The sequence below is a fragment of the Kryptolebias marmoratus genome, linkage group LG7 (genome assembly GCF_001649575.2).
Source record: "Kryptolebias marmoratus isolate JLee-2015 linkage group LG7, ASM164957v2, whole genome shotgun sequence".
In the NCBI taxonomy this organism is placed as follows: Eukaryota; Metazoa; Chordata; class Actinopteri; order Cyprinodontiformes; family Rivulidae; genus Kryptolebias; species Kryptolebias marmoratus.
Window position 1 is genome coordinate 10,209,608 of NC_051436.1, and position 27,932 is coordinate 10,237,539.

At 44.7% G+C, this 27,932-nt stretch overlaps 2 protein-coding genes and 1 long non-coding RNA gene across 8 annotated transcripts in view; 2 read left to right on the forward strand and 1 right to left on the reverse strand.

The window, feature by feature from the left end:
- LOC119617194 overlaps positions 1-382 on the reverse strand; it is a 3,037-nt gene extending 2,655 nt beyond the window's left edge. Inside the window, exon 1 of the long non-coding RNA XR_005233410.1 lies at positions 142-382. This is a non-coding gene — a long non-coding RNA (uncharacterized LOC119617194). The remainder of the gene's footprint in view (positions 1-141) is intronic.
- The window catches only part of LOC108248509 (hepatocyte growth factor activator), a 17,527-nt gene extending 258 nt beyond the window's left edge, over positions 1-17,269 (forward strand). Inside the window, exons 2-14 of the mRNA XM_017437327.3 lie at positions 69-129; positions 335-428; positions 3,758-3,819; positions 3,923-4,066; positions 5,119-5,250; positions 8,145-8,255; positions 8,501-8,675; positions 9,234-9,331; positions 12,664-12,928; positions 14,496-14,635; positions 14,848-14,988; positions 15,093-15,235; positions 16,893-17,269. Coding sequence (XP_017292816.1) covers positions 69-129; positions 335-428; positions 3,758-3,819; positions 3,923-4,066; positions 5,119-5,250; positions 8,145-8,255; positions 8,501-8,675; positions 9,234-9,331; positions 12,664-12,928; positions 14,496-14,635; positions 14,848-14,988; positions 15,093-15,235; positions 16,893-17,066 — 1,740 coding nt within the window. The 3' untranslated portion in view covers positions 17,067-17,269. The remainder of the gene's footprint in view (positions 1-68; positions 130-334; positions 429-3,757; positions 3,820-3,922; positions 4,067-5,118; positions 5,251-8,144; positions 8,256-8,500; positions 8,676-9,233; positions 9,332-12,663; positions 12,929-14,495; positions 14,636-14,847; positions 14,989-15,092; positions 15,236-16,892) is intronic.
- Positions 17,270-18,077: 808 nt separating this feature from the next.
- LOC108248525 (protein Dok-7) overlaps positions 18,078-27,932 on the forward strand; it is a 34,793-nt gene continuing 24,938 nt past the window's right edge. For 3 of the 6 annotated variants that reach the window (XM_025010860.2, XM_025010864.2, XM_017437353.3), the window contains exons 1-6: positions 18,078-18,208; positions 18,847-19,132; positions 19,253-19,298; positions 22,444-22,674; positions 25,301-25,501; positions 27,355-27,474. In XM_025010860.2, coding sequence (XP_024866628.1) covers positions 19,079-19,132; positions 19,253-19,298; positions 22,444-22,674; positions 25,301-25,501; positions 27,355-27,474 — 652 coding nt within the window. In that variant the 5' untranslated portion in view covers positions 18,078-18,208; positions 18,847-19,078. Of the gene's footprint in view, positions 18,209-18,434; positions 18,757-18,846; positions 19,133-19,252; positions 19,299-22,443; positions 22,675-25,300; positions 25,502-27,354; positions 27,475-27,932 lie in introns of those variants that run through there. The other 3 variants (XM_017437355.3, XM_017437351.3, XM_025010861.2) reach the window with 3 other exon arrangements.

The following is a 27,932-nucleotide window of genomic DNA, read 5'->3' on the forward strand; positions in this document are numbered from 1 at the left end:
AAAAAAAAAAAAAAAAAAACACCCAGAGGAGCAAGTAAAAACAAGTTGTTTCCTTTTTACAATTTCAGCTCACATTAGTGTCTGGAGAGGAAGCAGGGGTTTCCACAGAGCCTTACAGGGAGAGGAAAGGTGGGTTTTTACCTCTGTCCTGTCTTCAAACTACCTTATTACTGAGTGAAACCACTGGAGCATCAGCTGGCAGGATTATTCAGTGCACGGGGCTTTAAGGGAAAAGTGAAGTTTGTATAAGTGCAGTGCAGAAGTACGGAGTGAATATCGTGCGTATTTGTCAGATTTCGGTGCTCAAGTCATTATATAATGGCTCTGTTCCCAGTTCTTACCACATCTGGTGAAGAATGCACGTTCCCATTTCGTCAGGGAGGAAGACTCCATCACCACTGCATCACCGTCCTGACCTCCAAGCCATGGTGAGTCCTGGCTGAAAGGGCCCTCTTCTTCTCCAAAAGGGCGAGCGGCCACCGATGTCGCCTTGTGACCTTTCACCTCGAGGGCCGAGCTGTCCTCGAAGGGACGCTTATCGCTGGACCCATAAACTGAGCTGGCCTCGTCACGAGGGGAGGACGGGTTGGAGCCACAGCTGTTTCTGCTCAAATGTCGCGCAATCTGTTAGTGCTTTATGTATGATGCTCGGCTACTACCACTCCCGAGTTTCACCTTTGGGCCGATTACTCGTGGCGGCAAGATGTGGACGTACATCCGGTGCTCGCTTTCTCAGGGCTCCGTCTCAACTGGTCCGCCGGGTCATGAGATATTTTGCTAACAGACAGACAGCTGACGCCAACAGCCAATGGCGCTTGGAGTGATTGTTGGGGGCAATGCTTAGCTACCACCATGCCAACATTTAGCTCAGTTTCTATCAAACTGATTGGGTTACAGTCTTTACTGCGTGGGCCGAAGTTGATTAGCTGTGTGGACATCTTGAATTGCGGCGGTTCCAAATGTTGCGACCAGTGATCACGCTCTGAGAGTTTCTTTACTGTTCGCCGCTGAAAGGCAAAGGATGTGTCTTTTTGTCTTTTAGCAAAATATCTCATTAGCCACTGGACGAATTGTAATGAAACTCGCAGAAAAGTACGACCCCGCGTCTCTGTTAGCAAAATATTTCATAAACCTCTGGACAGACTGAGAACGTAGCTTCTCTTTTGAGCTCAGTCTGACTCATAATGGCCGCTGCAAATAACGGGAATTCGCCAACGCCAAAAAATGGCTCTAATTTGGTGAGCTTTACGGACGCCGAGCTAAAATCTGCTGTGGTAGTAGCTGAGGGTCATTCAGCTACGGAGCAGAACATTTCACGGTATTTTAGATGCGACCAACTCTTCTGCCACTCCATCCTTTCTCCACATACGAGGCTTAAGAGAGCATCGATACGAGACCTTTATTAAAACCAGTGTTCTCCTAAACGACTCTATTAAAAGTAGCATTAGGTAATTACAGACGTTCTCTCCAAAACCCTTAATACCTTTGAGGTTGCGCCACATTTAGCGGTTCTCTCAGTTTATCCCCGGGGGCGCTCAAGCAGCTGCTTCAACGAAACCACGATGGTTTGCTTCAGATCGTAACCCAGCAACGCCATTTTTCCTTTTATTAGTTTGGAAAAAGACAAAAAAAACAACCAACATACGAGTCGCTGGAGGGCTTTCCAGTCGTCATGACTTGGAGCTGAGACAGGAAGGGTGGATGGGAACAAGTCGGAGCAACCTTTGTGCAGCTACAGCGTCCCACACCCGCCTCCGCAGTCGGACACCCACTTGTCTCAGCGGTGAGCTCAGCAGCAAAGAAGCTTCCTGCGCCATAAATTCGGCGAGCCGCACGGAGGTATGTCGGAGAAAACCCGGTGGATGATTGACAGAGTTCCTGCCTGAAGGTTTGCAGATGTGCAATCATCAACTTTATACCGCAACGTTTACTTGCAGACATTTTACAGAGTGACAGATGTTTACCTTGTGGTTGTTTGATGATCCACGTGGCCGCCGTTATAAAACGGGGTTAAACTCGGGGGGAGTTTATTGTGAAAACCTTTAATTCCAAAGCTAAATCCTGCCAGTGTTGAAGTAAAATGTGTGCAGGAATCTAAAACTGATAGGAGTTGTATAGTGTCGACAAACACATCTTGGATGGACATCTACAACCAATGGAGTCAACTCAATCCAAGATGGCCGCCACAGCTAACTGACCTTAGCTAACACAGAAATGGCTGTAATTCAATCAGTTTTACAGGTACTGACTCAAAGTTTGGTGTAGTTCTGGCTGAGACTACTCCGAGCCCTACATATGGCACAAGATCTTGCCTAAAACTTTGGCACCTATTGGAGTCATAGTTGTTTGTCTGTTAGTAAAATATTTCATGAACCGCTGGACAGATTTTATTGAAGCTCTCAGAAGGTAGCCATCGGACGTATATCTACAGCTGATTACTTTTTGGCGTCAACCTAATTCATGATGGCCAGTACAGCTAATCAGCTTTAACAAAGACAATTAAATATACACTATATTGTTAAAAGTATTCACTTGTCACACAGATGAACTTGAGTGACAACCCATTCTTAATCCACAGGGTTTAATATGATGTTGGCCCACTCTTTGCAGCTATAACAGCTTCAACTCTCCTGGGAAGGTTTTCCACATGTTTAGGAGTGTTTATAGGAGTTTTGGACCATTCCTCCAAGCACTGATGTTGGGCAGAAGGCCTGGCTCTCAGTCTCTGCTCTAATTCATCCCAAAGGTGTTCTAACAGGTTGAGGTCAGGACTCTGTGCAGGCCAGTCAAGTTCTTCCACACCAGACTCCATCATCCTTGTCTTCATGGACCTTGCTTTGTGCACTGGTGCTCAGCCATGTTGGAACAGGAAAGGGCCATCAACAAACTGTTCCCACAAAGATGGGAGCATAAAACTGTCCAAAATGTCTTGGTATGCTGAAGAATTAGGAGTTCCTTTCACTGGAACTAAGCAGTTGAGCCTAACTCCTGAAAAACAAGCCCACACCATAATCCTCCTTCCAACAAACTTTACATTTGGCACAATGCAGTCAGACAAACCCAGATTCGTCCATCCGATTGCCAGACAGAGAAGCGTGATTCATCCCTCCAGAGGACACGTCTCCACTGCTCCAGAGTCCAGTGGTGGTGATGGATCCACTTGGTGATGGAAGGCTTGGATTCAGCTGCTCGGCCATGGAAACCCATTCCATGAAGCTCTCCGTTCCTGAGCTGATCTGAGGGCCACATGAGGTTTGGAGATCTGTAGCTGTTGACTCTGCAGAACGTTGGTGACCTCTGTGCTCTTTGAGCCTCAACATCTGCTGAGCCCACTTTGTGGTTTTACTTGTCCTACCACTTTGTTGCAGAGTTGCTGTTGTCCCCAATCACTTGCAGTTCGTTATAACACCACTAACAGTGTAGAATATTTAGTAGAGAGGAAATTTATTGCACAGGTGGCATCCTATCACTGAGCTCCTGACAGCAACCCATTCTTTCACAAATAGTTGTAGAAGCAGTCTGCAGGCCGAGGTGCTTGATTTTTTACATCTGTGGCCACAGAAGGGACTGGAACACCTGAATTTAGTGATGTGGTCAGATTTACAGATATCGAAATAAAACGTGGAGCGGTAGTAGCTGGGAGTCATACCTAACACACTCTGAGTGCTAACAGACACTGTGAGATCGTGAGATTGCGTCAGAATGTTATCTTCTAATGATCTGAGTTGACTATAATGGTCCTGTTTTCCTGACACAGGTGCTCCCTGACAGGTAACTTCGACCGGGACAGGCGGTGGGGCTTGTGTCTTCCATCGGAGGGTTAGTTTAACGAACTGACGCCGCACGTTTGTTCCAACAAGAGTGTGACATTTTCCTCTTCTGACTTCCTTTTTTTCCCCTCCCCCTTTTTGATGCGTTGTAGGTTTTAACAACACATCCCGTGATGTACCTGATCTGTGTCGGGCGAACCCATGTCGGCACGGCGGGGTGTGTACACCGGTCCCTCAGATCGGCTCGTTCAGATGTTCCTGTCCCGAGGAATTCACTGGAAGGTTATGCGAGCAAAGTAGGTTGTTATTACCAGTCTGTTCATAATTAAGCACTAGATGTTTGAGGATCCATTTAAGCAACAGAGAATAAGGTACATAATTTTAAGATGTACATATGAAGCTTAAATTTTTGTTCTTTTTGCTCCGTAGTCCTTGAATTTCTTTTAAAATCATATACCAGCAGCAAACAAAACATCCTAAAGAACATGTCAACAAACTGTACTCACAGTCAAGTTAAATAAAGGATTTAAAATCTTGTAAAATTTTTAAAGAAGTGCGCTAATGTGAAAGTATTTCCATACAAACTGCATTCATGTCAGAGCGATGCTTCAGATGTTTTAAGTTGGGGTTCTGTGAAAACAGGTAAGACGTTACGAACAGTTAACGTCTTACCTGTTGCAGGTAGCTCTTTGAGCGACCTCCGTTTGGAGACGTAGAGTTTATTTCCTCCCGGAGTGACGAGCTAACAGCTAGTCTGAGCGGGGGGCTTTCGCCTAAGCACTGTTTTGCGACCCTTGCTGTCAGTTTTGCGTTACATGGCTGCTTACAAAAGATTCACTGGTTGGTTGGAAACACGAGCAGCAGCAGCCAACTGTAGCACCTACCGCAGGAATACCATCCTGTTTCCGCTGGACGAATCAGGTGATGAGAAACTGACAACGAGGTGAAGGTTTGTAAAAGTGGACTTTTGGTCTGGCCTCGCTCTGACCAGCCGTTAGCTCGTCAATCCGGTCAGAATTAAACAATATTTCTCCAAACTGAGGTTGTTCAAGGAGCTATCTGCAACAGGTAAGATAATAAATGTTCATATCCTTCCCACTTCAAAATACCGGAGCTGTTGCTTCATATGACATCTGATTTGATGTATTGTTTTGACCTTATAAATATATGGAAGTCTTTGCAATTTCATCATCTTTTCCTTCTTGCCTTCGCTTCCATAGGGGCTAAAGAAACAATAATTAGTTACGGATCAACTAGATCTGGGTTTCGCTTAAAAAAAACCCAAAGAATGCGCTGACTTCACTGATCTCTTTGATCTCCTCTCACATTTCGTCCCGCCACCTTCCAGAGAAGTGCTACGAAACCCTGCACCTGCGGCATTATGACGTCGGCGAGACCTGGGGGCGAATCCATCTCCGCAGCGTGGAGCAGTGCACGTGCTTGGTGTGGGGAGCCGAGTGCCAAAGAGTCCACTACACAAGTAAATCCCCACACCCCCCCTCACTCTGTTGCCGCGCATCAACGGCGTCCTGGTTTTGCCTTTTTCTGCTTTTTTTTTGCTTTCGCCGGCAAGGTGGGAAGCTGGAATCTGGGGCAGGGAACAAAGGTCACGGCGACCTGGCGGTGATGGTTCGTGCCCGGCGCTTTTAGCCAACCTGCAACGGAAAAAATGCAAAAATAAAAGTATCAGGTTTTATCTCTCAGCATGAAGAAACGTTTTTTTTTTTTTTTTTTTTTTCCTCTTAAATAAGCGAAACATGTGAAAGACTCGGCCCTACCCGCTCTTTGGTCGCAGCTCCATAGCTACAGGAGTAACCCCACCGATGAATAAAAGCCATATTGTATGACTATATGACTCACTGTGACTCGGGAGTGGTGGTATACGGTGTGGGACACACCCTGCGGGCCTTTACTCTGTTTTTTTAGCTCAGCAGATGGATTTTCAAGAGCGTTTGACAGATTTACTGACATAAAAGAAATAGCCATTGGGATGTTTTCATCCTCCTTACAAGCCATTCTTACAAAAAAAAAGCTGCTCTGTTTTAGCTACATCAAAATATTTGCGTCCTTAGTATCAAAACTGATATTCTGTGTAAATTAAAAATGGAAGCTATAGGTCTTCAGGGACAACCTTTTCCAAACTTTTGCTGCTTTTCTTTAAATCTGTTTTCTGTCCAGTCCTCGTACGACCATGATAGCACATCGTTCAGCATATGATTGCAAAGAAAACTGGAGAAAATTTACAATTTAAGGGCAAAAACTGAAGAGTTGGACCTTAATATAAAAAAAAACTGCACATAAACAGTCTCAATAAGGTGTGCCTTAAACAGACAGGAAAAAATTGTTGTAGTTTTCAGCTAACAACTCATTGGGAATCACCTTTATCTGTCAAATTGGGTTATCATTGATGTTTTTTATAGATTCAGTGAACAAACTGAGAACAAATTGTGTTTTTTGTGCTTGGTTGGAAGTTGCTAGCTAGTATCTTAGCTGATTTTCCATTTTTCTAACTTTGAAAATTGGTTCTTCATGAAGTTATATGACTTCTTTGAGCAAATAAAAAAATAAGGTTTGTCATGGCACACGAAGAAAAGTCTACTTGTCTTTTAAGACATAGCTAGCAAGTTATAAGCTTGGCAGCTAGCTGGTTTCTAGCTAAGGATCTAAATAAAAATAGGTTTTTCTGCTAAGTTTTGTCTGTTTCGCTTAGACACAACACTGACATACTCCATGAGTTTAGGAGCTTTTTGTCTGGATGATTCATAGGTCAGAGTTAATGACTTAACAAAAACAATAAGAACAAAAAACCCCCACAAACATTCATCTGGGAATGCTCAGGTGCTGGACTGAAAATGAGAGAAAAAGCAGCTAAAAACCAAAGAAAACATTCGAAAGCCTGACCAAACGTTAAGCAAGACCACTGTAAAAAATACAAAAACAATCTGACTCATTGGAAGCAAATCTGAAAGAAAAAGAGGAAGACTGAAGAGTTTTCATTTTCAATTCCAGCAACGAGTTTAAAAAAAAAAAAGTTGGAACACGGTTTGATGGGATCTTATCTTCTTTTACAACTAAGGGGGTCGATGTTGTCGCGTTCTATTCTTGCTTGACCTCATTTTAAAGGTTCAGTCTTTTTATGATTTGTTTCATAATTTACCAGATGTTTTTAGTAGTCAGGACAGAATTTCTCCAGAGGGTGGAAGAGGTCTGATTTGGGGGCCTCAGGATCTTATCTCTGCTATTTGCAGATGAGGTCCTGTTGGTGTCATCGTGTCCTGATCTCCAGCTCTCACTGGAGCAGCTGGGACGAAGATCAGTTCCTCCAAATCTGAGGCCGGGGTCCTCGGTCGTTAAAGGGCGGGCTGCTCTCTCCAGGTTGGGAGTGAGGTGCTGCCTCAAATGGAGGAGTTTAAGTATCTCAGGGTTTACTTCACGAGTGAGGGAAGAATGGAGCGTGAGATCGACAGGCGGATCGGTGCAGCTTCTGCAGTATTGTGTACTCTGTGCCGGTCCGTCGTGGTGAAGAGGGAGCTGAGCTGCGAGGCCAAGCTCTCCGTTTACCGGTCGCTCTACGTTCCTACCCTCACCTACGGTCATGATTCGCGTAGTGACCGAAAGAACGAGATCGTGGACAAAGGAGGTTGGAATGAGTTTTCTCCACAGGGTAGCTGGGCTCTCCCTTAGAGACAGGGTGAGGAGTTTAAATGATCCAGGAGAGACTCGGAGTAGACTCGCTGCTCCTCCACATCGAGAGGGGCCAGCCGAGGTGGTTCAGGCATCTGGTCAGGATGTCCCCTAGATGCCTCCCTTGGGAGGTTTTCCAGGCATATTCAACTGGGAGGACAGGGAAGACCCAGGACACATAGGAGAGCTGGCCTGGGAACGCCGTGGATTCCTCCTGGAAGAGGCAGCTGTGGAGAGAGACATCTGGGCTTCTCTGCTCGAGCTGCTGCCCCCGCAACCCAACTCCATAACAAGTGGTAGATAATGGATATATGGATAAATGGATGCTTTTAGTAGATGACAGATCCTTAACTCTTTTCTTTTTTTTTTTTACTGCAGAGCAGTCTTGTTGTAGTCCGTGCAGAATGTTGTTTGGAATGACTGCTAAAAAAACCCAAGACCTGTTTTATATCAGTCAGCATCAGTAACAGAAGTGCACGTTATGAAAGCAAAACAAACTAAAGACAGATCCTGTGTTCTACAGCTGAGCTCATGAATGACTCAACCGTTCCTCGCCCGTTCAGCAGTTCGCTGACTTCCTGTCTTCTTTCTGGTTGTTAAGCGATGCTAAACGCAAACGTCAATGTAAAAAATACTTACTGATTCGCTGTTTTTCGTAGACCGTGACAGTGTTTGTGCTTACGTGTCCAGTGTGCCGCAGAAATCCCTGCCAGAACCTGGGAACGTGTCGGCTGATCACGGCCACCGGGAAGGAGGTGTGCCACTGCAGGAATGGCTACAGTGGGCCTCGATGTAGCCTTGGTAAGTAACACCAACCGGGTTTTGTTCGAATCAGTCAGACGTAAAGCTGAAAGTGACGGAACAACCGGATATACGCCGCCCCGTGGTGGCTGCGGTGTTCAGGATTAGCTCTCGGCGATTCGAACTTCCGCCGTCCGAGGCTCGATCACTGTAAACGTCCTGCATTGATCCTCATCCGCAGGTCTTCCTGTGGGAGCCAGACAGGGTTGTGATCAATTCCGTGGTTTGTGTGTGTGTGTGTGCAGAGCCAGAGACGGAGTGCTACAACGGCCGGGGCACAGGTTACAGAGGAGTGGCGGGCACCGCGGCGTCCGGCGCCCGCTGTCTGCCCTGGAGCTCCGATCTTCTCTTCGATGAGCTCCATGTGGGCACGGTGTTCCCGTCAGCCACCAAGGGCCTGGGGGAGCATGCTTTCTGCAGGTGTGTGTGTGTGTGTGTGTGTGTGTGAGCTGAAACATCCCGCTAAGGAGCCGTTATTGCAAACAAGACGAAATACTAAAAAAGACTCCGGTGGTTGCTACGATACCGACGGGGCTTATCAGGAAATCCAGGCTTCCTTGTACTTTTCCTATAAAATCTATTTTCAGGATCCAAGATCCGGCTTGCAGCTGTCACTCATGTCTGCGTCGACTCAGAGGCATAAAGCCACCGTGAGAGTTAAAGAAGCAGCTCTTATCTCAAAACCCATTTATATCTTCCCGTTTTCCTTAACTGGTCTTGTTGTCATGACTACCCAGCATCCATTCATATATGTAGAAATACCCCCAGCAAGTTGTAGGTGTATGAAAATGTGCGAAAGAATGCAGCTTTTACGTGGTCCAACTTTATTCCTAAATCAGTCAAACTTAACACAGATGAGAGGAAAGCAAATCTAAAAAAGAGCTAAAAAAAATAAAATAAATAACTTTCCTGTGTTTTCCTCCGTGAGATGTTTAGACACGGTGGACTCACACACATGCTTTCCCACCGTCTGCGCAGGAACCCTGACGGGGACAAGAGGCCGTGGTGCTACACCACCAGTGACAGCGCCATCTCCTGGGAGTACTGCAACATTCCCTCCTGTGCGAAGCTCGCGTGTGAGTAACTGGGGCTCAGGGAGGGCGTTCGAAACACAGAAGGGATGGGAAATAAAAGGAGGTGTAACGGGACCTCAAAGAGAACAAAAAAAACCTGAAAAAAACTAGACAAAAGGAGAAACAACAGATATGAAAAGTGCATAAAACACCTGAGCAAATGATGGAAAATAAGTTAAGTCTAGATGGATTTATGTTGTACATTTCATACATAAAGTTAGATAAAATGCTTTTATATAAGATAAACAAAACTGTGGTACAATATAATTATATAGATGTTTATTTATGGATACACACACACAAAACCCTTAACAATAGGGTTGTAAAAAGGGCAATTTTTTTTTTACATGTGAAGAAATGAGCACAAATTTCAAGAAGCCATTTAATGCTTTAAATACGAGCAGCTGCTTTTTAAAAAACTGGTTCAGATTACAGTAGGAATCTAAACTGAGGTAGAATATGTTCAGATATGAGACGCAGTAACGTAAATGTGACACAAAAGTGGACGAAAACTCAAATTCTGACATAAAATGACCCCGGTGGGATGAAAGAAACAGCAGAATTCCCACAAAAAGGAACAAAAAACAAGTCTTAAATGACCAAGTTTCATCTAAAATGGCCGAAAGGCTGTCGGATAATGACGCAAAAGCTCTTCAGAGGTACTTTGTGAAAAGACAAGAAAGCACAGATCGATTGTATCTACGCAGAAGGGGGCTGATAATTGTTTTTTATGTGTCCTAATTTCTAGCAGTTGTTTACCCGTTCGTGTTCAGTCGTGTTACTCTGAAGCACTTAGTGAGATTACAGCTGGTATTTACCTGACGATTGATTTAAATCACTGAAGGTTTGTCTTCGTAAGCCCTGATGTGTTCTGATTAGATTAAAGTATGTATAAATGAGGAACAAAAACAGGAATATTTGACCAGAAAGCTTCTATCACTCTGGTTTATTGGTAACATCTTTACTGATAAAAACAAAAAAAATATAGGCGCCTAGAAGGAGTTGTTCAATTTTAACGTAATTTAGTGCCCGTTCAGACCGGTGATGGGTACGTAAACGAGCCGTCAGGTCTGGAACAGGCACCAGGGGGCACGCGTGTAGCGTCACGAGTGAAACGCCAGTGTTATCAGACAGTTGCAGGTGCCTCCAATGGTCAAAACAGGGAGTAAAAAGGTGGAGCCTCGTGGACACATGAAACCGCACTGCAGACACATGAAGGAGTTTGACAGTTTGATCGGGGTCAAGCTCCACAAGCTGAGGCCAGGTGGCCGTGTCGTGGAAACATCGGGCGTGGTGTGTGTACAGACGTCACGGCGGCTCCGATGCTGGAACCAGTGAGGGCCCCAACACACGGCGTGAAGGTTCTGGCTCGAGACAGACCACAGACCACACCAAGGGTCGTCCACCCAGTATTACAGAACCCCATGACGTCAGTGCTGTCCACACACGGGTACTGGACTCTTTACAGCACACGTGTCAAACTCAAGGCCCGCGGGCCAGATCCGGCCCTCTGTAACGTCTCATCCGGCCCCCAGGATAACGTTTAGATTTCATCAGGTACGGCCCTCCAGTCTGGGACAGATCGAGTCTCTGATTCTTATTTTGCTTTAAAAAACTGAGCCTAATTAGTGAAGTTTTCTCTTGACAGTGACTTAGAAGCCAACAATATATAGTTTTAATTTCTGTATGATAAGGTTTTTGTTGATGGTTTTTTTAAAAATCAGTTTTAATGTTAAAAAATTCATTTAAAAGCTGAGTGAGGCGTAAGAAATGACAGCTAATGATGTGTTTTTTGAAGTTTGATCTATTTGTCTGTGTTCATTAAAGTATGTTTGCTCTAAATTCTGTATAATCTGGAACTGGGAAAAGGTCATTGATATTTCTATAGAAATGATTTGACGTAATACATCTAAAACCAAGGTTAATTTACGTCATTTTTAATAAATATTGATCATGATTGGCCCTTGGCTAGGACCAAATTTTTTCATTTTGGCCCCCTTGCGTCACTGGGTTTGACATCCGTGCTTTACAGCATGCCGTCTCGTCCCGTACCTGGTCTCCGGGACTGTCATTAACACCGCGACAGAGACGACTGCGTTCAGAGTGGTGCCGTATCACATTCAACAGACCTCAGTGGGCTCCAGTGGGGACGATGAGGGTGGATGACGGGTGTTATCGATGCTGCGTTGAGGCAAATCAGAGTTCCTCTTGGCGTCGTGGTGTGGGGAGCCATAGGGATCCAGGGGACCCAGATGGCACAGCTCTACCTCAGTGACACCCTGTGTCCGAATGTCTTACCCCTCTCGAGACAGCGCCATGGTGCAGTCCTTCAACAAGACACAGCACGTGTCTACGCACCACCCGCGCCATTTTTGAGGTCCTCCGGTGGTCGGCGAGGTCGGTCCCCTGATCTTTTCCTAATCCAACTTGTGTGGGATCAACTTGGACATGAATTCCGACCCGGTGCTCATCGGGGCTCCAACAGCTGCGGGATGACTCGTCACAGGAGGGGACTTCAGCGCTGATATCCAGGCCCGAGGGGGTGCCACGCCCTGCTTACGTGGGAGCAGCCGTGTTCCCTGGCTGCCAGCTGGGTTTGATCCGATCCATTAATCACTGTTTATCTCACAGCCACACAACCTCTGAGCACGAGCAGTTTGATTTCATTTCCACCAGTCAGTCCGGGTGTTTAAACTCTTGTTTTGTCAGTGAGTGTAACTTCTTAACAATCCTGCACTGCTTATTTATATAAGCAACGTTGAGATTTTTATTTAGAGTCTATGTGATCCTTCAGTACCTTGACTAGAGTTCAGCCTTGGGTTTAATGTAAAAACTTCAGTGTTTGTGATAAAAAAACAAAGTTCAGAGAATGCAGCTAATCTGTGCTGAGTCACGCTGCTCTCAAAAGTTGGTCGGTCTAAAGAGCTTTTCTTGAACGTGGGCTAGCTGGGATTCAAGGGGAAGAAGGTATGAGTCACCCTGAATCAACATGTCATGTCAGGTGCTGCCAAGTGTTTATGTGCTGAGTGGGATCTGGCACAGTCGGCCGGCTGTCCTGAAGCCAGGCGTAGGCACCGAATTCACAAGCTTTCCCCATCTGCTGTGGCCTCCTCAGCATACGATCTGCATCAAGAAGAGCCTCTGTCACCCAAACATTACCACCATATTGAGCCACTTGTTTGAGTCGTTCTAGAGGAAGGAAGCCAGCAGTGAAATCAAAAGGTGTTCCCGAGAGGAATTAGGGACTCTGATCGAACTCGTCAAAGCTTGGTCGAAGTTACTGTAAAAACTCCACTGTCAAGTGTGAAATAATCTCTTTTGTTTGAACTTCTCAGCTTCTTCCCGAAGGATCGTGGTGTTTGGCGTCCCGCCCGGAGGCAAGAAACCCAACTCCCCCAAGCCGGCCAAAAGCCCCGTGTGCGGGACGAAGCACAAGAAGAGGCTGGCGGTGGCCAGGGGCCGGATATTCGGCGGAACCTCGGCCCTGCCCGGCACCCACCCGTGGATGGCAGCCATTTACATCGGACCGTCCGATTTCTGCGCCGGCAGCCTGATCTCCTCCTGCTGGATCGTCACGGCAGCACACTGCCTCTTTCGCAAGTACGCAACGCACGCCTTTTTAAGTACGCCACCGAGAAGCAGAAAACGCTCCGCGGCGGCTGAGCCTTTCTGAGTCAAACCGCCGTATGGTGTGTTATTTCTGAACAAAATGTGAAAATCTATAGGCCGTTGCCAGTCTCTAAGAAAGGCTTAAAGACTTTTTTTTTTTTTTTTTTTTTACCCTTGGGAGCTACTTTTGAAGAACTAAAATCCTTCAGAGAACTTATTCTAATGGAAGCATTATGTTCAGTTTTCAGACTCTAGTAGTTGCAGAAAATGTGACAGTTTGTAAGGTTTTCTGATGCTTTGACTCCCTCGAGACAAGAGCTTTGTGAGCCTCTTTTCAAACAGGTAAAAGCCAAGTCCAGTAAAATACAAACATTTTCTGTGATATCAGAAATCTGGCACCTTTAAAACCTTCAATATTCAGAAGATGTCCGGTTCTACCAGTAAAGATTTAAGGTTAAAGAGCTTAAACACAAAGCCAAGCTCGTTCCCGGTCGGGGTTGGAGTCCTGCTCTTTGAACCTGTTCCAGGACAGGATGGTGCGGTTCTGTTGGCGTCTCCGAACCACGACCTTCAGCGTGGACTTGGAAGGTTTGCAGTCAGGTCCTCCAAGTCCGAGGAAACCGGTTAAAGGGGTAAACGATCCCTCTGGGTTAGGAGCAAGCAGAGGAGTTCAGATATCTGGGAGTCTTGTTGGCGAGTGATGTTGGGATGGAGCGGGAGGTGGGTCAGCGGATTAGGCCTTTGTCTTCAGTAACGAAGGATTTGCTCCAATCTAACACAGTGAAAGAATGAAGCCGAAAAGCAAAGCTCTTGATTTATTGGTCCATCTATGTTCCAACCTTTTCAAGAAGGACAAGATCCCGGATACAAAGTTCTGATATGAGCTTCCTCTGTAGGGCGGCAGGGATCAGCCTTACAGATCGGCTGAGGAGCTCCATCATCCGGGGGATCCTCCGCGTTCAAAGCAGCCAGCTGAGGTGGTTCAGACGTCTGATTAGGACGCCTCCTGAGCGCCTCCCTCTTGGAGGCACACGTTTTTTTCTGTCAGAAGACCCCGGAGCAGACCCAGAACTCACCTGAGGGGGTCCTGTATCCTCTCCGGCCTGGGAGCACCTCAGGATGCCCCGAGAGGTGCGAGACAACGGAGCATCTGGGGCTCTTCCATAGTCGTCCGACGGGAACTCGGAATCTGAAGCTGAAACGGGACGAAGCTTCCCTGTAAAGTCCAGGCAATATCCAGGCAATGATTGTGTGTCGGGGGGAATGGGAGAACTTTCATAAACCAGGTCCAGCTCGCTTCAATTCCCAACAAGAGAAGGCTGGGATACTTGGTCGAATGTTATGATACGCGTACATAGTTTTTGGTTTCTTCCTCTGCGACATGAGCTCTGATAAAACCGATGCATGTGTGCTATACTATTTAGTGAAATGTTTAAAATTCACATTTAGGTTTGTTGTTGCAGAAAACCAGGACTCAGTGAAAAACGTGTCCTCGTTAGGTGTAGCGGAATTGTCCCGTCTAATGCGCGTTCGCTCACAGCTCGGTGTCTTCCCACAGCCCCCTGAAGTCTCAGCTCCGCGTGGTTCTCGGCCAGCACCGCTTCAACGTCACCGGTCCCAACGCCCAGACCTTCGGCGTGGACAAATACATCTTCCCCAAGCACTTCTCCGTGTTTAATCCAACGCTGCACGACATCGGTAAATACCCCAATCACACGCAGGCCAGCGACTCACAGAGACACGACGACCTCATAACACCAAATAAAATCCAATAAATAAATCACCGAAGCCCGCTCTCCGTGCGCACAGCTGCGTCGACGCTCACACACACTAACAGCTGGGCGCGGCAGAGTCTCCAAGTCCGCCGCTTCCTTATTTTTCCCGTCTTCTGACTCTCCGTTTCTTGTCAGCTCTCATCAAACTGAAGAAGGAGGACGGACGCTGCGCCAGGAAAACCCCGTTCGTCCGGCCCATCTGCCTCCCGGACAAAACCACGGCGTTTCCCGTCGGCTACTGCTGCGCCATCAGCGGCTGGGGGCACCTGTATGAGAGTGAGTGGCCCTCCGCGTTGCGCCGGTCGATAAACCACCCCGACGGCGTTCCCGTTTCTGCTCCTTTTTATCTCAATAAACACGTTGTGATGTTGATGTTCCAGAGGGGAGCAATTACTCCACGCTGCAGGAGGCCGGCGTGAGGCTGATCTCCGACGACACCTGCAGGGACCCCGCCGTGTACGGCAACCACATCACCGCCAACATGATCTGCGCCGGGCTCGGCAGCTGCGTGGACGCGTGCCAGGTAGGGGAGCGTTCGGAGGCAGATGAGTAATGCCGGTGTTGGCGTCCGCGCTCGAACGGAACCTGAGGAAGTTTCAGAATTGGTGGAAAATTGAAGGTCGATCAAGCCCGCCAGAGTTTTAAACTAAGAGTATGTGGAATGAATGACTCACAGCTACCGCCACATCAGTTTTTAGCTCAATATCTGTAAAACTGACTGAGCTGTCGCCAGTTTTGTGTAGGCTTGTACAGATTAACTGTGGCGGCCATCTTAAATTGGATTGACCCCAAAAGCTAATCAGTTGTAGATGTACATACTATGATTACTTTATGAAAGTTTCATCAAAATCCATCAAGTGTTGCATAAGATATTTTGCTAACAGACAAAACACGGTTGGCGCCAACAGTTGACACAAGCGTTTTAAGCAAAAATCTTTTGCAACAAGGAGCACTTGGAGTATACATTGTGAATGATGCTCAGCTACAACCACACCCAATTTTAGCACGATGTCTGTAAAACTGACGAAATTACAGCTATTCTTGTGTTTTCAGAGTTCAGCTGGCTGTAGCGGCCATCTTGATTCGAGTTGGCTCCAAAAGTTAATCAGTTGTAGATGAACATCCACTGATTATTTCCTAAAAGTTTCATTAAAATCCCTCCAGTGGTTCGGGAGATATTTTGCTAACAGACAGACAGCGTTAAATCTAACAGCGTTTTAGGCGAAGACGAGTTGTGAACAACAGCTACTACCACACTAAATTCTACCGTGTTGGTAAAATATCTAATGAACCAGCTGACGAATCTGAATGAACCTCTCTGAAAACAATCACTGAACAAACATCCACATCATTTTAACGTTTGGAGCAAACCACATTCAAGATGGCCGCCACAGCTAAGCAACATTAGGCAACACAAAAATGTCCATAACTTGGTCAATTTTACAAACGTTGAGCGAAAATTCGGCGTGGTAGTAGCTGAGAGTGATCCCCGACTTGTACTCCGAGCAGAAGCTGGTCGTCCAAGGTCTGCGATTTAAACGTCTCCATTAACTATCAGCGTCAGCTCTGTTTGTCTGTTAGCAAAATATCTCATGAACCCCTGAACAGATTTTAATGAAACTTGCAGACAGTAATTATTGGATGTACGTCTACAGCTGATTAACTTTTGGAGTCAACCTAATTCAAGATGGCCGCCACAGCCAAGCAACTTTTGTAACCACAAAAATGGGTACAGTTCAGTCAGCGTTACAGATATTAAGCTAAATCTTGGTGTGGTAGTAGTTGAGAGTTTCCCCAACACATACGCCAAGCGCCACACATTGGGTGACATCTTAGCTTAAAACCTGAGGCTGCCAGTAACTACTGGAATCAGCTCTGTGTGTCTGTTAGCGAAATGTCTTATGAACCGCTGGATGTGTTTTAATGAAAATGTTAGAAAGCAACTACTGGTTGTCCATCTTCAACTGATTAACTTCTGGAGTCACACCAGTTCAATATGGCCGCCACAGCCAACACAAAGAAGCGCATAACTCAGTCAATGTTACAGATATCGAGCTAAAATTAACACGTAGTCCGATTGTGACATTTTATCTTTCTTAGTTTAAAAGGTTCATATTTGGTTTGGAGTGTGTGTGACTCAGCCGGTTGTTTGTGTGAGCTCACTGTGTGTGCTTCCTCAGGGCGACTCCGGGGGCCCGCTGGCGTGTGCGGCGGGCGACGTCAGCTTCCTGCACGGCATCATCAGCTGGGGGGAGGGCTGCGGCCGACCGGGGAAGCCCGGCGTTTACACCAGGGTGGTGAACTACGTGGACTGGATCAATTCAGTCGTCAAAGCCAAGGCCCGAACTTTATGAGCGTGGATCACTCCTCCCCCCCCCGACCTTAGGTGTAGTCTGTAAAAAAACAAAAAAAACAATTATTTTATTTTTACACTAGTTTTGGATATTTATAAGATGTTTTTTTTTATTGTGAACTGCTTTCTGACTGAATAAACCTTCAATGACTTGACAAAACTTTGTGTCTGTAAGACTAATAAAGGGTGCTGTTAGAACATGTCCAGGAGAGTCGTCGTTGTTGTTGATTCCATTAATTAAATGTCACAGTTAATCTGCAGATGGATTCATCAGATACAGAAGAGTCTGTTTGCAACGCTTGGAAACACTCCCGGTGTTTAAAATCACTTTCTCTACTTTTCTTTTGCTTTTAAATCATGAAAACACACCAAATTCAGGAGAGGAACTCGTGTTTTGTTGACACCTGACAGACCGCTAGGTAGTAACTTTGTTTTCAGCTTGTCACAAAGACACCCGGTTCTGTTTTGGAGTCTGTGAAAAATGCCAAAGATAACCGTTGAACAGACAGGAAGTTATATTTTGGCATCAGAAAAGTGATTCCCTGAGAGCAACTAGCTGAAAGCGTAGTTTTATCTGCATGATGTGAGATGATCCTTCAGATTATTCAGGTAAACTAAAGCTGTTCAGTTTAGTTGAAAAGTGTCAGAAAAGAAACAAGCAAATGATATTAAAAGCACCGCTGAGAAACTCATCAAGCTGAAGTGAAGTGAAATTTATTTATATAGCACTTGTCAGGATCTGCGGAGACGGAGGTGAACCCAGAAAGCAGACTCATGCTCGGAACCAAAGGTTTTCATTTTAAGTTATTAAAATGAAAACAAAAAGCCAGCGGGGCAGCAGAACAAAAACGGAAACTAAAACCAGAGACACGTGTGAACACAGGACAAGCACAAATGAACAACGAACTGACGGAGTAGTGGAGAAAATGACCGGGTTTTAAACACAGAGGAAGATGAGGTAAGTGGGCTCAGGTGTGTGAGGATAATTGCAGACAGGTGGAGGTGGGCGTGGCAGGGAAACCAAATGTAGATTGAGGGTGAGTGGAAGATTACGAGAACAGGGAAACATAACAGAACCAAAGCCAACAAAAGACAAGAACAACAACTCAAACCAAAATCCTGACAGCACTTTTCTGCAACAAGGTGATTCAAAGTGCTTTACAACACAGAAACAACGATCAGGTACAGAATCAAACACAGAAAACATAAAAAAACATCAATCGTGTAGATGGAATGATTGTTGATTGGTTGAATGTTTGTTTGGTTAATTGATTGATTTGATGGTAGACTGGTTGGTTGAGTGATTGATTGTTTGTTTGGTTGGTTGGTTGAATATTTCTTTATTAATTGATTAACTGGATGGTACATTAGTTGGATGGTGGATTGATGGGTTATTTGGTTGATTGAATGTTTGGTAGACTGGTCTCTTAGTTAAGTGTTTGGTTGGTTGAATGTTTATTTGGTTGGTTATTGACTGATTGTTTGGTAAACTGATCCATTGGTTGAATGTTTGGGTGGTCGATTGACTGATTGGTTTATCGGTGAAATAATGGAGTGATTTTCTTTTTTTATGCTTCCAAACACAGTCTCAAAGTACCTAACTCATACTTGGAAACAGAAACACACAAACACAATAATGATTATTGAACCTGGAACTCTAAGAACTTGAACCACAGCTTTACCAAAGCAGAGTATGAGTCTATTTCCAGTTTTCCTTAAAATATAATAGATAGCTGGATAGATTGGTTTTTATTTACTTGAAATGTTGTGGTTTGGCCCAGCCCAGGTGTCAGGCAGCAGTAAGGCCGTGTTGGCGCACAGAGGGACGGACAGACCCGTAGACAGACACCGGCCGTGACATCCCCCCCCCCCCCGTGCCTCCCCTCTTGTTGCCGGAGGGGGTGGTCGGGGGCTTGTAATTCGCTCCACACAAGCAGCTAGCAGAGCAGCTATTTTGAAAGTGACCCCTCATTCAGGCAGCGCCTCTGCAGCTGTCAGGAACCATGACTGAAGATGACGGATTCTGTTGTCGTGGAGGGATACGCCAGACTCCGAGACGGTAAAAAGGTGCTAACTTTATCCTTATTTGACGGCGGGGAACCCCTGAAGTACTTCCACACACTCTCTCTCACACACGCTTGGCTTTTTTTTGGGCTCATAAAAGTTTCGTTTTGCTCTGTGTCACAGTGGAAAACTAGGTGGCTCGTATTTCGGAAGCCGTCGCCTGTCGCAGGTAAGAAATCGTCGCCCGTCTTACAGAGACTGTTAACAAAAACAGGAAACATGAAATTAATCCGCCATTTTGGAAGGAAGATGCCAGGCTGGACGTATCCTGTTGACTTTTGTGTTAATATTTATAAAAATATGTTTAATACTTGTTACTAAATGTTACAGTTTGAACACAAACTGAGACGGTTAAGTTTATAAAAGTAAAAAAAAAGAAGTTTGTCCTTAAATTACTCAAAATAAAAAATCAAGCAGACATATGCAGTGTTTTATGCAACTTTATTAATATATTTGTATAATGAAATTGTATTGTAGTGTTAATTTTGTTCCAGTTTAGATGAGACTTTTCAACAGCAAGTATATTTATTACAAAAACTTGGTTAAAAACGTTTTACTGAAATTCTGTCAAATTTAATTTTTTTTTTCTCATCCTGTTACTTTTATTAATCTGATCATTGACCGTTTTGAGCTACTCGTGCAAAGTGGAAATATTCTTCTGCCCGTAGTTTCTCAGGCTTTAAAAATCCAGACCTTACGCCTAAATTTCAGAGACCATCAACTGGTGGCCCATGGGCCTTATTTGGCACACGAGCTCATTCTCACCGGCCAGTAAAATATTAAATTATGAAAAAGGACTGCCATTCCTTGAAGGACTGCATGTTGCCCGCCACCTTTCGTGCTGCTGTTTGAAGGTCGGATCATCTTTCTGTGTTGGAGAATGACGGCGGTGCGGTCGTTTAAACTAACGCTAACTTTATGTGATATCTGTTGGCGCTCGTGTTGGGGATGGCTCTCCGCTTCTACCACGCCAAACTTTAGCTTGATGTCTGTAAAACCGACAGAGATAAAGCCATTTTAGTGTTAGCCAAGGCTTCTCAGCTGTGGCGGCCATCTTGAATCAGGCAGACTCCAAAAGGGAATCAAAATAATCAGAAGCAGAAAACTTAATAAATGAACGGAACAGACAGGAAACTCCACGAAGATTTACCAGTCAGGCTTTAACTTTACAGGAACTAATCAGAATGCTCACATTTATTTGTTGCCCCCCCCCCCCTTTTTTTTTTTCTTCTGTTTACAAAACCTAGAGGATCGTTTCCCAGCCTGTAGTTTATTCTCTGTGTCTTCAAGCATGTGGTGGTGATTGGCTTAACATAGTCCTCAGGTTGAGCTGAGGTTAAGTGCCGCTGCTCCTCAGATCTTTCATGTCAGTGTTGTTACAGCTGTCTGCACTCATACCTCCTTTATATATATGTCTGTGTGTGTGTGTGAAGGACAGCAGAACACACACGGTGTTGTCAGTTGACGCTGATTGTTCGAAAGACGTCAACAGACTAGAGGACACAGCAGCAGCTACTGTGGGTCATTATGGAAAATCATAGCAAAAAACACAAACTTTCAGTCCTTTCTTTTAGTTTTCAGGCTGCACGGGATGAGTTTTAACTCGTGAAAAGTTAAGCAGGTCCAGGGGCGTCAAACTCTGTTACACAAGAGGGACAAAATTCAAAACTTGGTCCTACTGGGCCGATTTCAATCAATATTTATTGGGAAATTACATAAATTAACCTTGGAATATAGAGAGAGAATATATAGTTACTTTTCCCCAGTGACAACTTTTATTGAATTTTGAACAAACACTTTAAAAAACAACGAAAAAATAGAACTAATTGAAAAAGAGACATCATTGTTATTCATTTTTTAAGTCTAACTCTATCATCAGCTTTGAAATTATTTTTCTTAGTAATGCTTTTTATCACAATCCATTAAAATGGCTAAAAAAAAATCAGAGCATCCAGCTACTAACGTTTAACTTTAAAACAAAAAGAGGACACATTAAAGCAGACTCGTCTTACTCTGTTGCACATTAACACATTAATCTTTCCTTGGCTGCAAGTTGATGAACAAGATTTTAATTGGTCCCATTTGATGCTCTTTGTCAAAATAAAGATTACTGAGGAATTAAACTCGTCAGCTGTCACGAGAAGACTTCACTAAGCAGGCTCGGCTTTTTAAGCAAAATGAGAAGCGATGGAGACTCGATCTGTCACAAACCGGAGGGTCAGGTTATCTTGAGGCGGCCGGATAAAAGGTTAACAAGGGCCGGATCTGGCCCGCGTGCCTTGACTTTGACACGTATTGGCAGAAATAATGAGGGAGTCAATAAAATATAAATGTCAAACAGAAAACCCCTGGGAGGAGACAAACCACCAACAGAGATGTGTTATTTCTGTGTCGTCATGATGACTCTCAGCTACTACCACACCAAATTCAACTCAGTCTGGTGCATCATAAGATATTTTGCTAACATAACGCTGACTCTAAAAGTTCATGGTAGACTTTTTAAAACAGTTTTGCAGAATCGGTCAGCACTCGGAGTAGGATTTTGGGCTGACTCTTGGCTACTACCACACAGTCGTACAGCTACTTAATCATCTCTGAGAGTTTCAATCAAATTCATTCAGTGCTTCATGAAATACACGAACTCACGGGCTAAAACATTATTGCCCTTTTACTCTTGGATTTTTTTTTAATTATTGAGTTATTATTTTCAAATTCTCAGTTTAAAAAGCTTCGAAATGAGACGTAGTTTGTTCAGATTTGGTGATTTTTATCACCTGGCAGCGAGCTGGTTTTGTTTACACGTCGGCTTGAAAACTGGATTTTCATTGGTCTGGAGTGACCATGTATAATAAAGAAGGGGGAATCCCCGAGCTTCACAACGAGGCCAAACGTTATACGAAGGGATTTCCCAGCGGAGAAAGATTATAAATTTTATAGGAAATTATTTCTGAGGGCATACGTGTTGGAAGACTTTGATTGAACAGGTAGATTAGGGAGATTATTTCCTGTTTTACTTCCTGGGGTTGTTTTGCCTTCAACCTGGGCTGACAGTAAACGCTTGTGCTTAGATTTCAAAAATGGTCCAAAAAACTGTGAAAGTATGAAAATACAAGTCTTAACATGTGGAGTTTTTGAGCTGAAAGTGTGTAGAAAGCCTGGTAAAACTTTGAGATTGATAAAAAGGGAAGCATTTACATTTTTTACCACCATTGTAACACAGATGTGATATTTACAGCCTTACAGTGGTTCAGACTATCAAAGACACACATAGCTCGAGTCCATTTTTGTCCCTGTGGTTTGTCCTCCTCCGGCAGACTGCCTGGTTTTGCTGGTCTTCAAGGACAAGTCGGACAAAGTTCAGGGCAACAAGGAGAGGGCGAGTGTCACGTTGGAGGAGATCTGCGGCCTGGAGCCCGGACAGTGGTACGAAGGCGTAGCTTTCACTCTGGTCCTCCTCTGCCTGAATCAGGCGGCTCTGCTGGGCTTCGACAGCAGGGAGGCGCTGCAGGCCTGGGACGTCCGCCTGCGATACAGCCTCGGAGAAGGTGAGGACGTCCACCGCTTGGTTCACCCTTCGTTCACTTCTTGTGCTTCTCTTCAGAGAACTGAAACAAAAAGTTTAACATGTGACTTAATTGTACTGCTGTTATAGTTTAGTGGTATGTTTTAAGCCATAAAATGACTCACTGTAATTGTTTCTTCAGGGCTGAAAGCCTTGTCTTTTCTGCAGACTTTCAGGTGAATGATAAAACCAGTATCTTACTGGGTTGCGACTGGAAAAAGTGCAAGAAAACAAACGAGTGTGACTAGTGGGCCGTGCGGCAGCTATTTTTACTCTGTTTGCAAACTGTACTTTAGACTAGAGATAGACAGATTAACCAGCGGATCAATTTTAATTGTTCATACCTCTGCATACATAATCACTTACCAAGTGGGAAAATGAAGATGCGGTAGCAGCTGCTACAGCCAGCTCATTGTAGCCCTGAATTTATTTTTTTTTAAGCAAAGATACTCTTCTACGTATTATTTTAAAGCATGCTGGTGACAATTCTCAGTCATCCAGGACACGGTAAATCCAAAAATAGGTTAAAAACAAAAACAACAACAACAAGGACCCTAATAATGAGCCTCTGTTGTTAGGAGAGTGAGTTTAATCTGCAGGTGAATCCAGTTTACAGAACATCTCAGCTTTAGAAGCTCGAACTCCACACTCTCTGCTTTTTGGACTGAGAAAGTCTTCAACTACAGAACAGAAGTCCGGTTGTCTTTGTTTTTAATCCTTTTTTGGATTATTTTTAAGTGTACAAGTTCTTCTAAGGGTTATTAAATAAATTTTTATTTAAGTTAAGCAAATATTGTTATTTTGTGAAAAAAAAAAAAAAAAAAATTAAATAAAAGTTTGCTTAGAATAAAAGAGAAACCAGTGTTTTATATCAGCCATCGACTGCCCAGATTTCTATGGATCAGCACCAGACTTAGAAAAACTTCCACATAGAAAACTTTTCCTTATTGTACCCAATCGTGTTTATGATTTTAATCTACTGGAGTACGATTTAGAAATGGCGGAATAAAGAAGCCAGATTTGGACTGTGAGTGTTTTGAGAGAAAATTCAAGAGAACTGACCGCGAGCACTAAGAAATTGAGAACTCCTACAAATGTTTTCAGACATTTTGGAGGCTTTCTCATGAATGCTCTTTGTGAATCATCACCAGCACTTTGCAGCCCAGTGAGATTTAAAATAAAGAGATCAACATGTACTATAAAACCGCTGCCTCCTATTAATGCAGATCCATAGGAAAAAAACCCAAAAAAACCTATCAATGAGTGGACGGTGAGAAGGTTTAAATGCATAGAAACTAACTAGAACTTTTGGCTTTCACTGAGTATTTTCTTGTCAATTAGAACCATCCTGTCATCCTAAAAGAACAAAAGCTACACATTAAACTACATAAATCTATCTAACCTAACTTTGGAGGAGAACTCGCAGCTCTCGTCCTGATGATACGCGTTCAGTCACACGTAATGTATGCAGCGGATAAAACTTGTAGTTTTTGTTTTGGTCTTCGTGCCGTTCAGTATTTCTGGCACCACTGTCTTACCAGTGAGCCTAACAGACGAGCACGGAGCGGACTTGTTATATAAGTCACATAAGTGATGAACAAATAGAGGCTATTAATAACGTGGAGCTGTTGGACAGTTGGCAGCAGGACTGATTTCAGTCTTAGTGGATGTGATCGTGTGGAAGATGCCAAAGACAAACGACCTCACGGTTGTTTCCCTTCGATTTTGTATTTGTCAAACTGTCTGTGTGTGTGTGTGTGTGTGTGTGTGTGTGTGTGTGTCTCTCTCTGTGTGTGTGTGGCCTGCTGCTTTATTGCTTCAGAGTGGAGCAGATCCAAGTCTGCAGAAATGTCACCTGCCAGCCCCCCCCGCCTGTGCTCAGGGCCACTGTAGACGGTGCCTTTGTCGTCTTACGTGACACCGTATGAATCTCTGTAATCCTGAGCGATGACGCCACGCGGCGCGGCCAACGTTTTCCCATCCTCCCCTCCGGTACTCTCACCTGGCCTTTTGGCTCCAGGCTGTCGGCTGAGAACCAAAACCTTTGATGTTAAAAGCGAGCTCGTGGTGCTGATTTCATCCTGTTGCTTTGGGATTTTTTTGATTTTCATCTTTTATAATCTGTTGCATTGTTAACTTTCAGGAGCACTTCGTTGTCAGAAGCGTGCACTCTGAACTAAACAGTTTTAAACCATTAAAATGTAGATTCTGAGTTTGTATACAGTCTAAAATGACGCCTGGTCCAGAGGATGAAGACTGAAAGAGTAAAGGTTCAGAAACTAAAGATCCAAAAAACAAAGAACCAGAGAAGAGAGATCAAGAGAGATGAATCATTCGGGTATAAAAAGGCTCGTGTTAGCTGGCTTTTATAAAGATACAGTTCGTTCTTATTTCTTTAGGATTTTCTATAAAAAGAAAACAGTTTGACTCATAAAATAGTATTTTAGCAACAGCTGCGAAGCCGAAAACTTAGGATGCAGCAGATGATCGGCATCTAAGCCAGCATCAGCATCAGGGAGACCCGACTTTCAGAAACTCTTCATCTGCTGCAGATACTTTTAAGGAACGACAGAACTTACCATTGTCTTAACTCGTGCGTTTTTGCTCAGTTCACAGATTCAACGTCTGCGTCTTACCGGCGACCAAGTTGGAGAGCGGACCCGCGACCCTCCACCTGTGCAACAACCTCCTGGCTCTGGTCCGGGACTTCCCTCCTCTCATAGTCGCCCACTGGAACCTGCCGGACCTGCGCAGATACGGACCCGTGCCGAATGGATTCGTGTTCGAAGGAGGAACGAGATGTGGCTACTGTACGTTTCTTCCTCCTTACATACCATCCCAGTTTTTGTTTCGATCCGTTGGGCTGCTTCCTGCTGGCGTTAAGGTGCAGGACAGGACGTAGACAGGGTCGGTTTGAATCCTCGTTGCTTAAAAGTTTAACAAATGGATCAAAGTTAAACCTGTGACAAGGTTAGGATAAAAGTGTTTCAAACTCCTTGCATACAGCTGAATATTTGAAGCAGCCTGTGTGGACATTTAAAACAATTTCCACTTAGTGCTGAATCTGTCTTGAACAGCTTTAGATACATTTTTATTATCCCGTTTCAGACAGACCAACATTTGAACATTTATTCCGATTTGAAAACGATTTTCAAACGCAGATATAATAACTAAGTCCTTGAGATCTCTTGCGTCTTAAACGTCCTCACGGTCTTGTTATTTTTTCACACCTAGGAGTGAAACTTGCTCAGAAATATCTTAGTGTTTGTCGTCTGCGGAGCCAACAGGAGCTTCTCCCAGAGATCCCTTAAATATCACACGAAAGACTCACGTTTGCCAAATAAAAAACAACACAACAACAAGTAAATCCGATTGGCTGCTTGGATAACTTTATGCTGTAAAAAATGACAAACTGAAAAAGAAAAAGAAAATAAAATAAAAACCCTGTTGGCTCCTCGGCGTGTGTGAAGATTGGAGCTAACTTACACTTCCCACTTCCAGAAGGAACGGACCAGGTTCTGTTTCTTTGTTTGGCGCCTGCCGAGGACCAGAAGGCTCCGTTTGTTGTTTTCTGTTCAACACAGACAACTGTAGCCCAAATGAGCTCCGCCGCCTGTGCCTGTGTTGTGTTTGCTTCTTGTTGTTGTTGTTGTCATCTGTTTGCGCTCTGACGTTCTTCGCCTGATGTTCTTCGTCTGCTGCCGAAAGCCGGGAGGTGGAGGCTTGGCGGGGTTCCCTCCGCTGCTCTGGAAGACGCGCGCCTTAATCGGATCGGTGGCCGGGCGCCGCGCAGCTCGTCTCGTCGAGCTGCAGTTTGAGCTGACGACCTTTGACCCCGCTCAGCGCTGGGAGCTGGGATCGACCCGGGTGGTCTCCCTCGTCGTTGACACCATGTGGTGGAGGGGCAGCTGAGATGTCTCAGGAAGGCTGACCTCTGACCTTTACATTATTGTGTTTTCTTTGAGAGCGGATTGGGAGACAGGTGCGAGGCGCACGTCGTCTCATTTAGCGGCACCGTGAGAAAACTTCTGAACGAGTTAGCTGTCGTTGTGCTTCATGTGGGATCAAAACCAGCGGGTTTACATTCATGTGATAAGCTCTGACTTTGAGGGAGATTTTTCAACAAACATCGACTCAAAAGCAACGTTTTTCTTGTCTTTACGCACAAATCTTACCAACGGTTCTGCCATTCTTTTAAGATGCAGTGAATTATTAGTGATGGTGAACATCTTGCCTTGTGCTCTTTTTATGTGTTTGAACGTTTATGTTTCGCTCAGAGGACTGCTCCGTTCAAAGTACAGTCTCTGGTCTGTTTTTTTCCCATGTTGAAAAAGTTTTTAACATTTTTCAGCATTGAGATTTTTGCTTCTTTCCTCAAACCAAATCAAGAGTAAGCAGAAGGTCTTTTAGTTTTTTTTGTTTGTTTGTTTTAATCCTTGATTAAACCTATCCTCTTAGGCTTTAAGACATTGTAATGAACCTTTTTTATCCTTCTGTTAGACATATGCAGCCATAAAACACCCAAGTAATTAGTAAAAAATAAAGACCACTGTTTGTTGAAGAGTTTAAAAAGACACTGAGGGAGTGCTGTAACACTTTGGCATTTATAACTCGTGAAGCAACAATAAGCGTCCGATTTATGAGTTTTGATGTTTCCCCGCAGGGGCCGGGGTTTTTCTCCTGGCGTCCGCCGAGAGCGAACAGATCAGCCTCCTGTTCGACTGCGTCGTCCGAGGCATCTCCCCGAGCCGAGGCCCGTTTGGACTGCGGCCCGTTTTGCCAGGTTGGTGTGGAGGGACTGGGAAATCCGGGCGTGTGGAAGAAGGTTTGAGACGGGCTGAAGTTCTGTCAGGCGTCGGCCCGCTCCTTTGACAGTTTATCTGTAGAACAACCTGAACTCCTGTGTCGTTTGAAGCTGCTTCTAAATGGCTCCAAAGTTCAAATATGGACTCTGGTCTCGTTTCAGGATCGACCAACGCATAAAATGAAAGCGCAAAACAGGGAAAAAATAAAAGAATCTGAAAATAACTCAGCTTCACCCTGTGGTAACAATGCACTTATTGATAGCCTGTTTATAAAACACTTAATGGACAACAACTAAATGGACATCCATCCTTCTACTGCTTATCCGTAGTCGGGTCGAGGGTCACGGTCGCAGAGGCAACAGGCCCCCAGTGACTCTCTCTAGCTCCTCCTGGGGGATCCCGAGGTGTTCCCAGAAAGGATTCCTAATCCCCCCTC